This window comes from Podarcis pityusensis (genome assembly GCF_964106645.2).
Source record: "Podarcis pityusensis genome assembly, chromosome: 14".
NCBI classification, from domain to species: domain Eukaryota; kingdom Metazoa; phylum Chordata; class Lepidosauria; order Squamata; family Lacertidae; genus Podarcis; species Podarcis pityusensis.
This window is the reverse complement of record NC_138039.1, coordinates 25,900,968-25,916,966: the sequence shown is the minus strand read 5'-3', so window position 1 is coordinate 25,916,966 and position 15,999 is coordinate 25,900,968. Positions and strand designations below refer to the sequence as shown.

The following is a 15,999-nucleotide window of genomic DNA, read 5'->3' as shown; positions in this document are numbered from 1 at the left end:
CTAGATTCTGAGAAAACTCAGTTGGCTTTGCCCTCCATCCCAATTCTCTCATGTATGAACAGACCACCCAGAAGCAGAAATGCCAACCTCAAAAAATCGGGGGAGCAGGTAAGCTCCGCTCGCATAATTGATCACATGATGCGGTGCATGCACACTATTTGAATAGCAGTGCCCATCAACTGGGGGGGGGGCGGCCCCCGCAAAAAAAATCTGGGGGCTGAACACCCCATGGCGCCTAGGAGTTGGCTCCTATGCCCAGAAGTAAACGTCTATGAAGGTCTTCTGGGCGAGGGAAGCCGCTCAACCGAAGAGGCGCATCCGAGTCTTAGCGGTTCTTAGGGGATGCTGCTCCGCCCCAGATTATCGCCCGGTGACCTGCGGGGCTCTAAGAGGCTTAGTGGAGAGTCCCAAGAAGCACGTGGCCCCGCTGCACGTGGCCAAGCGTCCGGGGTCGGTTGCCGCGGGGGGCTTTGGAGTAGAAGCGATGCCCGGGGCCCAAAGGGAGGCCCTGCCCCGGGATCTCCGGTCTGGGGGACCGGGGACAATGGGCAGAAGCTCCCCCGAAGACCTGGATAACGGACCGGCCGTTCTTCCTCGGGGCAAACTGTTGAGGGGCTTGGTGGGTGATCGGCGGCGCCCTTCTTCTGGAAGGGACGGCAGACTAAAGCTCCGAGGTCTCTTCTTGCTCCGGGCCTTTCCCACGCCCCAAACGGAGGCAGGTCTGGCCAGGCATCCCGGGCTGGGCACGCGCACCGGTTTGTGGAGCAGCAGCGGCCCCGCCCCGCCCGGCCGTCGAGCCCAAGTCCCGCCCAGGCGCCGGCGCCACAGCCGCTCACTCTAGCGATGCCGCGGCGGGCGACGGAGCGCCTTTCCTACCGCCCCGGCTCGCGGGGCGCCCGCCTCAGCCTCTTCCACGTGAAACTGACCGACTCGGCCCTCCAGGCCTTGCTCGCCTACCAGCGGTGTCAGGTAATGGGCTGGCTTGGAGGCGATTGCCGGACGGCCGGTCACTTGGCGGGAGGGGTGGTCTCACTGCCCGCTTTTTTTCTGCAGGTGGCGGCGCCTCGTCCCGTGATCGCCTTCCAGGGCAGCCAAGGGGTAAGGATATTTCCCAGCGCCGTGCATTGGGCAGGGGTCCTGTCGAGTCCCATCGCCGGGGCTGGGCAACGGAGGGGCGCCGTGGCCGTTGCTATCGCCGTGGGCGCCGCCTGCTTGCTAACGAGCTCCCCGCGGCTTTCAGCAAGGCGGCTAACGAGTCTCGCGCGAGCGGCAGACCGAGCCTGGCTGCGGCGTCCTCCCCGCGGAGTGCTCTGCTGTCTTGGCGCTGGAACGGGGCAGCCTGCCCCGTCGAAAGCCGCTTCTTTTTCGGGCTGAAAGTCACCTTTAGTAGCAAGGGAAGAGGGAAAGAGACGGGGTGGGCAGGAGCCGCGCCTTCGCTGCTCTGTATGGGGAGCCCCGCCCACTCCCTTCCTGCGCTGGGCCAAGACTGACCCCCTGGAAAAGCACCGCCCCACAGTGTTTTTCACTCAGGCAGAGCCAGGTCCCACAGACACAGAAACAGCCCCCAACCACATGTCTAGGGTCAGGCCCTGCTCCTGAGGCCAAGGGGCCAGACCAGATCCCCCCTCTTCTCTTTCTATGCTGTCCAGTATCTGAAGGTGCCCTGCGGCGCCACTGCTGGCCGTCGTGACCCACGGACTTTCCGCTTCACCTTCTACCTCTCACGCTATACGAAGGAGCAGCCGCAGGCCAGCTTTGATTGCGTCCGCCAGGCCAGTACCAGGTAAGCTGGCCCAGCCCAAAGGCTATTTCCCTGGGGGGTGGGAATGGGGGAGAGAGGCTTCCCTGAACATTGCTCTTCTTTGCCCAGGTGGCTGGAGGGCAGAGGAGCCATCCAGGAGAAGATCACCATCTGTGCCATGGTTGTGGAGGCCTCCCAGTCCAGATGGGGGGTAGAGAGGTCGACCTGCCATAGGGCAGCAGCTGCGTTCCCAAACCCAGGTGAGGAGAGAGGGGCAAGGGGCAGCAAGGGCTTCTTGGATAGGAGCTGAAGGGGGAATTGGCACAAATTGCCACCACCTCTCTCCCCTCCCCACTTCCTGAAAGGAACAATTTGTGAGCGCTGCCATTCAAAGGTCTCTGGTTCTAACCTAGAATGTATATATCCTAAGAAGCAGTGGAACTTGTTTTAAAACCACCTAGCAAACTGTTTTTACTAACATGTGATCATAATGGAACAGTTTAGTTTGGTATCTTAACAAAAACCTTTTAACTAGTATAAAGCTACCCTGGATTTATGAAATCCTTCCATGTGTGAACGACCTTGAGATCTTTGGGTTAAGGGTGGTATACAAATTTAATAAGTGGATCTGAAGTGTAACTTCCAAATTTCAGCTCAGCTGCTATAGACAATCACTGTGGATGAAGAATGGAAACTGTCTTCTGCAATTAACATTGGGGAGGGGGCAAGTAGCACTGGGGGCTACTGACAGCCAAGGCTGGCTCTATTCCCTCACTCCCTTTGCCTTGACTTTCTGCTTTTCTGCACTGTAGAGACTGGCACCCTCCTCCCAAGGAAAGCAGCCTCAGAGAGCCCCAGTGGGAAAGGCAAAGGAAGCAGTCCCCCACCCAATGAGCCCCCATGGCCACCAGTGCAGGTGCGGGAAGGAAGAGACCAGAGGGCTGAGAGGCTGTTGGGCTTGTTGGAGAGGCCACAACTGCAGGCTGAGGTAGGTCTGGGAGAGGCCACTGGGCTTCCTCACCTTGCTGGAGCCTTCCTCACCACCTTTACCCCACAGATGGGGCAGCTGAGCCCCCCAGAAAGAAGTTACAGCTTGAAAGAAGATTGTCTGCAACCTAGAAAGGAGGCCTGGACAGGTGCTCTGCAGCAGCACCAGGAAGCATCTGAGCACTTGCGCAGGTAGAGCAATGAGTCTGGGAGTTAGACTACTGGGGAGGGATAGGGTATCCTTGTGGTCTTAGTCCTCATTCTCTCTCTCTCTCTCCCTCCCTCCCTCTCTAGCATAATCCTGTCTCTTTATGTGTGGGTGCACAGTTGTTCCCACTATTCTGCTCTGCCATGGTCAGCTTTTAACAGCTCTGCTTCCACTTCTGCAGGAAAGAGGCCCAGCAAACTTTGGCCAAGCCCTTCCCATCTGAAAAGTTTGCTCCTTCTCAAGGTGGTAGTCCTTTAAGAGCGGTGAGTCCTGCAACAGTGGTGCTTTAATTCAGAGTCCTGCAATGGTGGTGCTTTAATTCAGAGCAGTAGCAGCGACAGCCGATGATGCCATGGCAAGGCTGTGGTTGCATCACCCCCTCTGGGCAGCCTCTCTAATTCCCAGGCATTGCAGGCTCCTGTGGGCACAGGGGGAGGGGGAGACTTTCTTGTCTTCCATTTCTGCTGTTTGAATTTGCCTGTCTGTGTCTGTGCTACTGCATGGTGGTTTTCAGTTGATCTTCCTGCCTAGAGGGAACCATCATTATCCTGTTGTTCCTAGTATCCACTTGGCAGATTAGACTGTAAGAGAGGGCTTATCATTTGCCATACTCAGACACAGTGCTTTAAAGTGGACTGTGCCTGGAAAGAGTGAAGTGTGGATATTATTTTTCAGAGACTACAACCTCTCCGAGCTGCACTTGGGCCAAGATCCAGGAGATGGCAGGGGCCTCACTTTACAGGAGCCGAGAGCAGCTGGTGGGGACGCAAAATGCAGCCTGCAGTGGCAGTGAAAAGCAGGGCCCAGACCGATTGCAGCGACATCATAGGAGAGGTTCAGAGCTCGGATGAGGAACCTGAAGCAGGAAGTCAAAGAGCACCAGAGGTCGAGTGGCCAGGGGAGGAGGAGAGGCAGGCAGGTGAGGAGTCTGGCAGATGCACTCCCAACACAAACATCAAATATGATGGCAACTGGAACCTCTGCAATCTGCTCCTGACCTTGAACAAAATGGAAAGCTCAGCCTTCCCAGTCAGGCAGAATGGTTTAAACCAGGAGGTACTTGTGCTGTCAATTTGGGCCTAAAAAGCTGTCTAGAACCACCTTCTCAATCTTCCTAGCCTTCCCGGTGTTTTGGATTGCAGAGCAGTTGGGCTGATGGGAGGTGTAGACCAAAATATCCAGGTGGAATGAGCCTGGGAAAGCATTGAGCAACACACACTGGTGGGAGATGCTGGTGTCCAATGCAGGACTGCAGGGCGACTGCTGCCACCACAATGACTCTGCTTTTCCTTTTCCCCTCCCCAGACCATGCCAGCACTTCAGAGGACAACCTCAAGTACTACTTGTAAGTATTTAGCTGCACTGCACACAAGGCAAGGGCATTTTTCATAGGCCTCAGCCATTTGGGAACCAGCATCATTTTCACTGGTGCCCAGACTTGTTGTACATTTGGTGTGGGGATCTCATGCCTAGGGACCAAATGGAGCTTCTGGAAGACTGTCCATGCTGGAACACAATCCTTGGGACCAAAAAAGGTTCTACTCCTGATGTGGGAGATGGATTGGAGAGGTGGCTGCTGCTGTTGGCCTTCCCAACCAATATAGTATTTGATACATTGGGTCAAATTCCCCAAGGGAGGAGGCTCTCCCTTTCCATCTTCTGACTCACATAATGTGTCTTTTGAAACTAGGAAATATGTCCCCATTTGCTCAGTAAAGCAGTACAGAGCCTACCAGGAGGACTTCAGTGCAGACTACACTACATACCGCCACCTCCATGCCAGGATTGGGAGTGTGAGCAGGAGGTTTGCCCAGCTGGGCACAAGGCTTAGGCGAATGCAGCAAGGAACCAAGGAGTACAAGGTAACAACATTCCAGGAAACAAAAGGGAACAAAGGGGAAAGGGACATTCCCTGCCTGGTCCTGGGCTGAACTAGCTCTCTTGGGTTACAGGTCCTAGAAGATCAGATTTTGCAAGAATACAGGCACTTCAAAAAGGTGAGGAAACCAGGCTGGCATCAGGGAGGTGGGTGCTTTCTTTCCCCCTGGTGGCTGAACTGTTTCCTTCTCTGCAGGTGTATCCTAACTACCAAGAAGAAAAGAGACACTGCGAGTATCTGCACCACAAGCTCTCCCACATAAAGGCTCAAATCCTAAACTTTGAGCAGAATGTCCCTCCGGCTGGGCAGAGGGGCTGTGCCGAGAGGAGATGATGAGGGCAGCATTCACCTGCAACTCCTCACAGCAAGCACAGGGGGGCTCTAGTGTTTCATTACAACTGCTTGCTCCTGGAGTGAGCTTTGTACAGCTTAAGAACAGGCCCAGCTTACAGTATGTTCCTCTTAGGTTTTGGTCCAAATCTGCTCTGCAACATCTTGCTAGCTGAAAGCAATTTGAAAAGAAACACTTAAAGCAGGGCGAGGGTGCTCCCTTTTCCCCATCCTTCTGTAGCAACTTGTTGTGGCAGCCTAAAGTTACCAGAGCAGCCATCTTTGGCTTGAAACAAAGCTGTGCTTTAGAATTGTTTCATAGTCAGCAAGTATATTCTTGTGCCTTAATTGGAAAAACTGGAGTGTGGGTAGTCTTGCATTTTTAGGTAGGACAATCTCAATATGCTAACACTTAGCTTGTCCAACTCCAGTTGACATTTGTTCAGACACTCACACCCAAGGCAGTAGGAACTTTGCTAGAAACCTTTTCTTCAAGGAATACTTTAATCTTGCCTGGCTTATGCTGCTTTGTTTTCAAAATCTCTAGTGGCTGCAGAGACAGGTCTTTGTCACACAGGCTTAAAGCTTGGCACCTACCACATCTCTCAGAGACTATCCACATGAGAAGTTATACAAAAAAATTGCATTTTGTGAAGATCGTTTAAACAGACATGACATCTCCCTTCACTTCGTATCAATCAGTTATGTTATCAATCTGCTACATGTTCATTTGAGAATGCTGCTTAGGCCCATCTGCAGAGCTAGGCTACCCCAAGCTAAAATCAACATGCAAACTTCTCAAGGACAACTGAGTTGTTCAGTAACTTCTATGGGGAACAAAAGTTATCTGGTAGAGCAGCCTCCCAAACTAGCAAAGTACCAGAAACAGGTAAATGTATCCCGCTCAAAGAGACAGGGAGAAGTCTTTCCCCTCCCATCATCACAGAAAGGCAACTTGGGGCCTAAGGGGGTCATTTATTGATTCACTTCTTCAAATGTACAAAAAATTAGAAAACAAACCCTCCCCCTCCCCACCCACAAATATCAGCCAGTCCAGGGCATTCAAGGCCAGTGCAGTTAAGAGATGAGGGGGCAGGAAATTAAACAGAACAGCAGCAGCAGCTGGGTCCCCTCTGCTCAATGTGGCTTCACTTTCCAACAGCTTAGACTGCCCCACAGGGCCCCACCTCCAGGAGTGGCCATGGGCTCTTCTGCAGACAAGGGCGATGATGATACCAAGCCCCCCTCCCCGCTCACAGATCCTCCTTGGGCGCCTTCTTCTTCTTCTTGGGTTTTTCATCCTCCTGTAGAATGGGTGGGTAAGTGGCCTCCCGCTTCAGGTAGCTGACAAAGTCATTCACCTCACGCCCCCCCTGTCAAGAAGACACAAGTCAGGCAAAGTGCAGCAGTGCTCAAGGCATTAAGTTCCAATCACTAGCGCGCACACACAGCACCCTCAACACATTCCACTTGATCATTTATGCCACTTGCCATATTTTAGGATTAATGGGCAAAAGAAAGAAGACTTCATTGCAGCTGCTTATTATTACTCTAGGGAACCCAGTACAAGCATTAACTCACCTCATATTTCTTTGGACTTTGCTTGCTCCCCGCAGGCGAAAAATAAATTGTGGGGAAGCTGTCAACAAAGAAAGAAAGAAAGACCACTCAGCAGGGCATTCAGTGGTATCCTGAATGACTGCCCTGGAGGAACTATGCCTGGTGTTTACATGCATAAGCCTCCATACAGCAGCCATTCTTCAAGGGCATAGCGCAAGCACACAATGGGGCGCTTGGTGTGGATGGGGCGCAAAGGACTCCTCCTAAAAGGCCCAAGACTGTGCCTGCAGGACAGCTACTCTATCATTGACAGCAGAGGGCAGGCAAGAACCAGCCAGTAGCTACCAAGCATAATTCTCTTACCCTCGCACTTCGTAGGGAGAAGGCACATCATTGGCTGTAGCATCCATCTTGGCTATAATAATGTTGGGATCTTTGCTGAGCTGTTGAAAGATAATCCAGTCAGCAATTTCACACTGGCAGAAGCAGTCAATTCATGATAGCAGAGCAATGCCAGCCCCCTAGGGGCTGTTCCACGCCCAAGAGAACCTTGCTCAAATACACAGTATCAAGGCCCCTGAAGATAAGAGCTCTTCTCTCTGGTCACCTATGAACAGGGACCTCTATTAAGGGAGAGAGACACTCAGGCACTCGGATCCTCCTCCCGCCCCTTGGGCATACCTTCTCTCCAAGCTCCTTGTATTTGGGTTCCAGGTTCTTGCAGTGGCCACACCAAGGCGCGTAGAACTCCACAAGCACATCCTTGCCCTCAGCATTCACAATTTCGTCGAAGTTCTCAGCCACAACCACCTGGGGAGAAAACATGCAGGCTCAAAAGGGGAGGTTCCCAAGCCTAATTTTAGTATTATTGCAAGCTGAATAATATGCAGGAAGCTTCTCATTTTCCCAGCAGTTCAATCAATATACAGATCACATCCAAATCTGCCTGTTTCCCATCTATGAATTGAATTCCTGAATTCCAGGTGTCCAGAAACAGTCTTGGTATGCATCAAGGACATATAAACTGAAACTTGAAAACATAGCTACTTTAAGATTTCCCTGTACTTCAAATTTTGGGCTTGTTCAATCCAACTTGTAATTTCAATTTGTCTTTTTCATGTTTGTTGATGAAACTGCCCAGCAGCTATTAACATCAGCTACCCTGAGAAAGCTACAGCCTCAAGACATAGCTCAGAAAGAGCTGAAATTAATAAATGTGCACATTAATCTTACTTAAACTGCATGAAACTTAGAACAAAGTGGAGAAATTTGTGGGCATTTTGGAATATAATATGGGATGTTTTGGGGTGTTGCACGTCGGTCATACCTTTAAGGCCACCTGCTGCAACATGTCCCAAAATACAGCAGAGGAGTCCCCTTCTTGGTTAATAATAATAAATTTTATTTATATCCCGCCATCCCCAGCCAAAGCCAGGCTCAGAGCGGCTAACAACTGTAAAATAATACAGCATTCTAAAATCAATTCATTATAAAATCAGTTCAAATCAAATTGATGGCAACCATTGGGATAGAGTTCTGTGAAGAATTACCAAAGAAGGGGCCAGGCTGTGCCTTGGCCAAAGGCCTGGTGGAACAGCTCTGTCTTGCAGGCCCTGCGGAAAGATGTCAAGTCCCGCAGGGCCCTAGTCTCTTGTGACAGAGCATTCCATCAGAACGGAGCCACAGCCGAAAAAGCCCTGGCTCTGGTTGAGGCCACCCTAACCTCTCTGGCCCGGGACCTCCAAGGTGTTTTTGTCTGAAGACCGTAAGGTCCTCCGTGGGACATACCAGGAATAGCGGTCCCGTAGGTATGAGGGTCCTAGGCCGTATAGTGCTTTAAAGGTTAAAACCAGCACCTTAAACCTGATCCTGTACTCCACCGGGAGCCAGTGCAGCTGGTATAGCACTGGGTGAATGTGATCCCGCAGCGAGGACCCCATAAGGAGTCTCGCCGCAGCATTCTGCACCCGCTTGAGTTTCTGGGTCAGTCTCAAGAGCAGCCCCACGTAGAGCGAGTTATTCTTACGAGATCTAGTTTCTTTTAAGCTAGGAGTAGGGGACCCTCCAGATGCTGTTGACCTTTTGCTCCCATAATCCCTTATCTTTGGGCACCGCTGGGTAGAGCTGATGGAAGTCCAATATCATCTGAAGGGGCCCAAGGCTCCCACCACCCTTGAGGAGACAGAACAAGCAGCAGCTCCCACCTTCACAGGCCCATCATTGTTCTCTGGGATGGGCTCAGATTTCAGGTATTTCTTCAGGTTTCCATCAAAATAATCCTGGAGGAATCTCTCCAGGGCCTTCCCATCACGGCTGCAAACCAAACAAGAGAATTGTTTCAACCAGTCCTCCCCCAACTTGTAACCCCCCTTCTAAAGTCACTAGAAGAAATCCCAGACTTTCTGTCTGGATTGGCCTATGATGCTTTGTGCTCAGAATTGTTCAGGAAAAGGCAGTGGGATGTCCCCACTCCAGACCACACCAGAAGCAGTGTGCACACTTGCAGTATAAACAAATGCTCCACTTACGAGAATTCCTCCTGCATGACAAATTTCTCTCCCTTAGCTGTCCTGATGGCAACAAGAGGAACATCGGTGGTAGAGCCATCCAATCCAAACTCTGAGAGCTCATGACCAAAGGTCTTCCGACTAGCAACAGCAAAGCTGAGTTTGTGTCCAGCATCCAGGAAACTCCGGGCTACCTTCATCACTCTGCAAAAGCAATAATGAAACTTTTTTGTGATAGCCCAAGATAATCAGGAGTCACAGCGCACCTGTCCTCTTCAAGGCATGCGTGAAGGCAAGCAAATCATTTTAATTAATTAAGAGCCAATTTCAGAAGTACCTTGGCTCAGGCAGAGGTGGTGATGTGTTCAAGTCAAAGCAGTCCCAAATTCTATAGCTAAAGGATCAAGTGTGCTTGGAGCAGCCTCAAAGAGCCACCAAGGTGATCAATGATTGGCCAAGGGCAGAAGTGTCACTGCCCGTCTCCTTCCATAAGTTATTCACTGCTGATGGGGGACCTCCACAGCTTATACTATTGCTGGCTTCTTGCCCCCACTCTTCCTAGGGAGGGGGATGTTTGCATGCTGGAACTGCTGCAGCCCTTCTGTTTGGGCTATAGAGCAGCCACAAGAGGCATGGCCTCTGGCACAGACATATGAGTCCACTGGATCAAGACAAAGTGTCCTGCTCCCAGTGGTCAAACAGCTGCTCCAGTGCAGATGTTTTCAACCTTTTTGAGTCCACTGCTCCCTTGACCAACTATATTCTTTCTGTGACACCCCTGTGGGACTCAGGAGCCCAGTTATGTCACCCCTTGCCTGCAGAGCTGGCAGCCTCTCACTCTTTTCAAATATCCTCCTTCACAGAGTGTTTTCTCAGCCTCTTCTCCTCTTCTTTGAGTTCTCTGGGCAGGTCTCTGAGCTGCCTCCCTTGACCCACAGGGGCCTAGGACTTGTCTGTTCATTCCCAACAGCAAGGGCTGGCAAACTGGCTGGCTAGGCTCCCTCACCTGCTTGCTTGCTTGCTTACTTACTTACTACGAGGCCACCTCAGCTTCTGGCAACTAGCAGAGCTTGTAGCCAAGGATGCTGCAACAAACAGTCACACAAGCCTTTGGGAGGCAGACATGAGAGGGCATCAGAGGAGGGAGGGAGGCACCCTGACCATCATTCAAGGCACCCCAGGGTACCGTGGCACACTGGTTTAAAACCACTGCCCCAGCGGGAAGCCAGCAAGCAGGATCCAACTGCAGCATCAGCAGTGATCTCCCCACCTATGATTCCTAGCAACTGGCAGGTCAGGCACATATTGCCTGTGACAGTGGGGGCAGAACATATCAGTGGCTTGCAGGTCTCTCCAACCTCACTCATTTAACTTCAGGATAGTCCTTGCTGTGTTCTCACCTGTTGCGCCAGTAGTTGGACCCCTTGGGATTCTTTTCGTAATCTACGTCATAATAAGCCACCAGCAGGTCCTTGCCTTGGATCAGCTCTTTGTTGTCTTCCGTCATGTGTGGGCAGATGCCAAAGCTAAAGAACAGAAGGAACCCCCAAATCACGTTAGCATGTGGATCTCACGCTGCGGACACAGACACTCACTATAGACTGGCAGGAGGGAAGCTGCCATACACTTACATGTTCTCCTGAAGGAACTTCTTGATCTTGCCAGTTGTGATCTTGTCCTCTGTGTATCGCACAGTGTTGTCCTCAAACTTGTTTTCCAGGTGTGGGGGACGGAACAGGATAATGCCTCTGTGGAAAGTTGATCAGTGCAACTTGACAGTGAACCAAGCACACATCGCCCTCAAACAGGCTGTGCTCTTGCTAGGGCTTGGCTCACAAACAGGACTCCCTTGTTCTTTCAACATGGGCTTCCAGCCACATTTGCTAGCAGGTGTCTCAGCTGCTTAACCAACTCCCCAAGGAAAAGCTGAATGACAGTCAGCAAGCACCTCAAGCTCTGACTTGCCTGCTCCCTTCAGGTGGCAGGAAAAACAAGCAGGAAGCAGCCCAGCAGGGACTTGAGTGTTGGGGAGGGGGATGTTGCATAGGACCGTGGAAGGTACAATCACTATTTTACAAAGACAGTTGCTAGGAACACGGCTTGCCTATACTGGCAAGCCATTTGAGTGTTGCTCAAGCTCAGTCCAAAGAGAACCAGTGGTCTATACGTCAGAAACAGCTTGCTATACAAGTGGGGGGAATTCATTGTGGGGAGCAACAGGAAGCCAGGCAGAGCTGTTATGCCCAGATGCATTTCTGAAATTTGTGTCTTATATTCTTATATTTTGGTAGACCAATCAGGAGAATAGAGGCCCATGTGCTACTTACTCGCCATCTGGCTCATATTTTTTAACTAGATCCTCATCACTTGTGTGCGCAAAGCGGTAATGATCTCGCAAGTTGCTCGCTGCTTTCATGTACTCTGAATGTGCATCACCAAACAACTCCTTGAAGAAACCTGCAGAACATCATAAAAGGCAAAGGACTCCATATGAAAGAGGAGTAGCAGAAGCAGTTTAGCTATTCCACCTGGACACAAAAACAACTTGGACTGCCCAAACCAGTGAGCCATATACAAGAACCTACAAATTGTATCCAAGGAACCCAGTCCCTGGCTTCTAATATTTGAAGCTGGGAGTCACTCAAATCAACACTGCAGAACGTTTTTATCTGAACATTTTTACTACTGAGATCAGGTTAAGAGGACTGGAACGGAAGAGGTAACTCTGCACTGCCAGTTCAAAGCTCTGTGCTAACAACTGCAGTCTATGATGTCTAATTCCAGAAAGACTGGCAACCCCCCTCCACATCTTAGCATGTGCAGGCTCGGGGGGGAAATCTGATCACCTCCCCCACCCAAAATCCCCCCACTACTTACCCACCACAGCAGGATCCTTTTCACTGATGAATTTCTCAAAAGTATCAGAGCGGAGAGCAACTGAGGCTGGCCCAGCCTGTTTCTTCAGGTGGCTCACAATTCCATCTTGGGAGAGAAGTTTGGCATAGTTAGTGGCAGGCTGCATGTAGGGGTTGCTTTGGGTACATCCAATATACAAGGCTATACAAGGCATTACACAAATACCCTTTAAATGAAGGCTTCAAGAAGAGCCCTACAGCTAGGATCAGAACAAAAGCCCATATTGTCTAGCATCTTGTTCTTGCAGAGGCCAACCAGATGATGTTGGGAGGTCTACAAGCAGAACATGCATGCAATAACCCTCCACTCTGTGCCAGGGCTGCTGCAGACTATTAACCAGCTCCTCCAGCACTCACAGCCTGGCCTACAGTTCCTTACCAGCTGTTCTTGGACCATCATAGGTACCAGACTCCTCCCCGTTCCTGAAGATCTTGAGAGTTGGATAGCCACTCACTCCATACTTGTTGCAGGTGTTTGAGTTTGCTGTACAGTCAACCTTAAAGAGAATGTGAGCAGGGTTTGCCTTTTCCACTGTAAAGGATGGTAACATCTCTAAAAAAAACAACCATCTAGTCTGCACATTGCCAACAGCATAGATGCATGCAAACATCCTCATCCAAACATTCCCATCTAACACCAACAGAGGCTCTTCCTATACCTCCAGGGACTTTGATCAAAAGAACAGCAGACATAGATTCAAAGCTTTTTATCCCACGTTGCTCCCCACCACATTCACACAGGCATCAATAGAACTGACTCCCAACTCCACTATCAGTAGTCAAGCAATTTAACTTATGGAAAGGTCCCTTTTCTGCAGAGTTTCATGCAGTAGCACATTACAAAACTAACCTTCACAAGTGGCACTATTCCCTTTAGCCTGGTGGCAGCAGACTCATACTCAGGAGCAAGGCGTTTACAGTGTCCACACCTATAAGATTAAAAGTTCAATGCATGGTTGGCATACCACTTTCTTTCATCAGCAAGGACTGTTTGGCCCAAGATCGCACTTGTATCTCAACAGGTCAGATAAAAATCAATGACTAAAACTGTGCAGGGTTTTAAAATTTAAATTTGTTTTAAAGGAGTCAATACTCTTGAATAAGTAGGTTAATGTGACATAATCTAGATATAAGCACATTAGCCCATCCTTGTATTCAAGTACTAGACTGGCACAGACAACCAGAATTTATTTATTGTGATTATTAATATCCTGCCTTCCAGACGATGAATGCTTTTGAGGCATACTACAATTAACATCACTATCCATGGGGGCAAGGGAGAAGAATGAGCAATATGGTAGAACACAGAGAGTTACGAGAATCCTTCCCAGAAGATAGCTGGTAGTTGATAGCCTTATAGCAGGGACAAGCCAAGTTAGACAGAAGCTGGCTCTTGACCTTCTTTTTGTCTGCCTCTCTTGATTTCCTGAGATCCTTCCCTTATGGCAGTTGTGAGTTCTATGCAAGTGTGATGGGAGGGATGGAGCAAGAGACTGAAGCAGTCTCTCCTCTGTGCTCAACACAGAAATCAAGTGGGTTGCTAGACAATGGAAGTCTCCTCTTCCATACACCCAGCATAGGCTTAGACCTGCAGCTTCCTATCTCTGGTCAGCCTTCAGTAGGCTAGCATATAGCTGGCTTGTAATTTTGAGTGGTTTTCTCTACAGTGAATCATTACCCCTACCAGATGCACATTCAAAAGGATTAATGAATACACAATTTGATATTTACTAAAATATGAATACTTGCATTAAACCTACAAAATGTAGGCATTTCATTTACTTTCTTGAATTTCTATCCCACCTTTCTCACATCATAGAACCCATGGAGGCATAAATATGGTTCCCAAATTCCTGTTTTGGCAATGATCAAACCTGATTGTCTTCAGCAAAGTATTGGCCTTGTGTACCAAGTTTCATACCACGGGATTTTATGCTAAACTGACTTTTATTGTTCTGTGAAGGGCTATGTTTTGCTTTTATTACAAGTATACACTGAGATTCATTTGGATCAAGGACCACTGAGACACTTGAAGCCAGTGGGCTGGGCACCATGAATCATCCATCTTGCTTGGCAAGGGCACCCCGCTCCCGCAAAAAGCACAAGCTAATAGTGGCCCCATCAACCCCATGAAGCGGACAGAGCGAGGAGGCTTCGCCGTTCTCACAAGGGCAGCACCCACGGTTCGCCCAAGAACCAACTATCCACCGGAAGATAGCAGGCGCCCAACCCTTCCGTTTCTGCCGATAAGACGCCCTGATGGCTGCCCCAACTTCTCCGCAAAGGTAGCGGGCACTTCCCAGGGGACCAACAGCCAATCCCTGATAGTGACAGCCCAGCGGAGCAGCCAACCGGGAGCAGCCACGGCAACAAGATCCCGCCCTCCGCAGGCACTTGCCCCGGTGTAGCCTGGGGGCTGCAGTTTCAAAACCGGCTGCGGCACCGGCGCCGGAGCCACCGCGGCTTTCCCCGCCCGATAAAGAGGCCGCTACCAACCCAAACCAGCTGCCCTTCACGGCGGCCGGGCGAATCGCGGAGAGGCTTCCGCGGATATCGCGTCCGGAATGCGCAGAATTCACTCCCACAGGCCTGACAGACAAGAGGCAGCGGCGAGAGGCAGATCGGCAGGCGGGACTCCCTCCTTCCTTTCCTCCCTCGCTCTTCCCATTCTCGGCTCCGCGCCAGTTAAGGCAGCGGCAGCGACGAAGGGATCCACCGGCCTGCCAACCTCCCTCTCCCCGTCTGTCTATGGACCTGTGGGAGGCGCGCGCACGAGAAACGTGCCGCTCCTCTTCCTGCGCGCGCAGAGCCGAAGCAGCGGGGGCCTCGCCGCCCCGCCCCCCATGAGCGCCCTGGCCCCGTTGCCCGCCCCGCCCGCCTCCTCTCCCTCCGACCCACCATGGGGCGTAGAACTCGACGAGGGCGACGCTGCGGTCGGCCAGGCCGCTGTCGAAGTCCTCATCGCTGAGCTCGAGCACGTCAGAGGCGCGTCCCGGCAGCGGCACAAGGGCGAGGAGCAGAGCGAGGAGAAGCGCCTCCATGAGGCCCAGCCGCCGGCGAGCGAGAAAGAGAGAGGGAGAAAGGCGAGGAATACGGAGAGCGAGCCGGAGAAAGCGGCGGCTGAGGCGACTTTCGTTTTCTCTCGTCCTCGCCTCAGCGGGAAGCTAAAGAGGAGGCGGAAGTCCCGCCCCTCCAGGAGACGGGGCCGGATTTGTAGTGTGGCAGCTGCTCACTGGCCCACGCCGGCGGGAGGGCGGCCAATGAGGAGGAGAGATGGTGGCAGGAGGAGGCTGGCTGGCTCTGCGCTCGTCGTCATAGCGATGCCGCGAGGGGCCGCCCTGGCCTCGCGCTCCAGAGCGGGCTTCGCCTGTTGGCCCCGCCTCCCGCCATTGCGGCTCCCTCGTCTCCCCCTCAAGAGGAGCGCCTGAGGGCCAGAGAGATGTCCGCGCCTTTTTCGAAAAGTGCCCCCTATTGTGAAGAGCTGGTCCCTCAGCCGAGCGGCTGAAGTCAAACTCTTGTATCACCCTCGTTGCCCAACTGCAGCACAACAGCCCTGCAGTGCTGCCAGTGGGCCTTTCTCTCCGGTGCCTGCCGCCGCCGCCGCCACCCTCCCCGCTTACTCCTGCATCCCCAAATGGGAAGGAAACTGGGATGCATTAAAACAACTACTTTTTAAAAATGTTTTGAGCCAGTGGCCTAGCACTTCTCAGTCAAACCTACGCACACAAATTGCTGGGGAAAGCAGAGCTAGCTAGCTTCCAGCTGCCTTTTCTTTGTCCAAGATCAAAGCGGCTAGCTCATTTCACTGACAGACCCCCTTCAACCAGGAACTCAAGAGACCAACTTCATCTCTGTTTCCTTATGGGCTACTG

At 51.5% G+C, this 15,999-nt stretch overlaps 2 protein-coding genes across 4 annotated transcripts; one reads left to right on the top strand and one right to left on the bottom strand.

The window, feature by feature from the left end:
• Window positions 1-96: 96 nt before the first annotated feature.
• ELL3 (elongation factor for RNA polymerase II 3) lies at window positions 97-6,187 on the top strand. Of its 3 annotated transcripts, XM_080981408.1 has the most exons (12): window positions 97-619; window positions 1,054-1,098; window positions 1,650-1,783; window positions 1,871-2,001; window positions 2,554-2,729; window positions 2,799-2,920; window positions 3,118-3,199; window positions 3,612-3,855; window positions 4,242-4,281; window positions 4,627-4,798; window positions 4,889-4,933; window positions 5,011-6,187. In XM_080981408.1, exons 1-12 carry the CDS (start codon window positions 272-274, stop codon window positions 5,146-5,148), a joined length of 1,677 nt encoding a protein of 558 aa, XP_080837534.1. In that variant the 5' UTR covers window positions 97-271; the 3' UTR covers window positions 5,149-6,187. The 3 variants fall into 3 exon arrangements, with proteins under 3 accessions (XP_080837534.1, XP_080837535.1, XP_080837533.1); XM_080981409.1 differs by having other exon boundaries at window positions 2,554-2,657; window positions 4,889-6,187; XM_080981407.1 differs by having other exon boundaries at window positions 4,889-6,187.
• On the bottom strand, window positions 6,101-15,308 carry PDIA3 (protein disulfide isomerase family A member 3). The gene is made up of 13 exons (XM_080981410.1): window positions 15,026-15,308; window positions 12,978-13,056; window positions 12,507-12,624; window positions 12,090-12,194; window positions 11,540-11,669; window positions 10,844-10,960; window positions 10,613-10,738; window positions 9,234-9,416; window positions 8,910-9,018; window positions 7,387-7,515; window positions 7,069-7,148; window positions 6,727-6,784; window positions 6,101-6,518 (listed from the first exon to the last, which is right to left on the bottom strand). The coding sequence occupies exons 1-13, from the start codon at window positions 15,166-15,168 to the stop codon at window positions 6,399-6,401; spliced, it is 1,497 nt and encodes a 498-aa protein (XP_080837536.1). The 5' UTR covers window positions 15,169-15,308; the 3' UTR covers window positions 6,101-6,398.
• Between the last annotated feature and the right edge of the window lie 691 nt (window positions 15,309-15,999).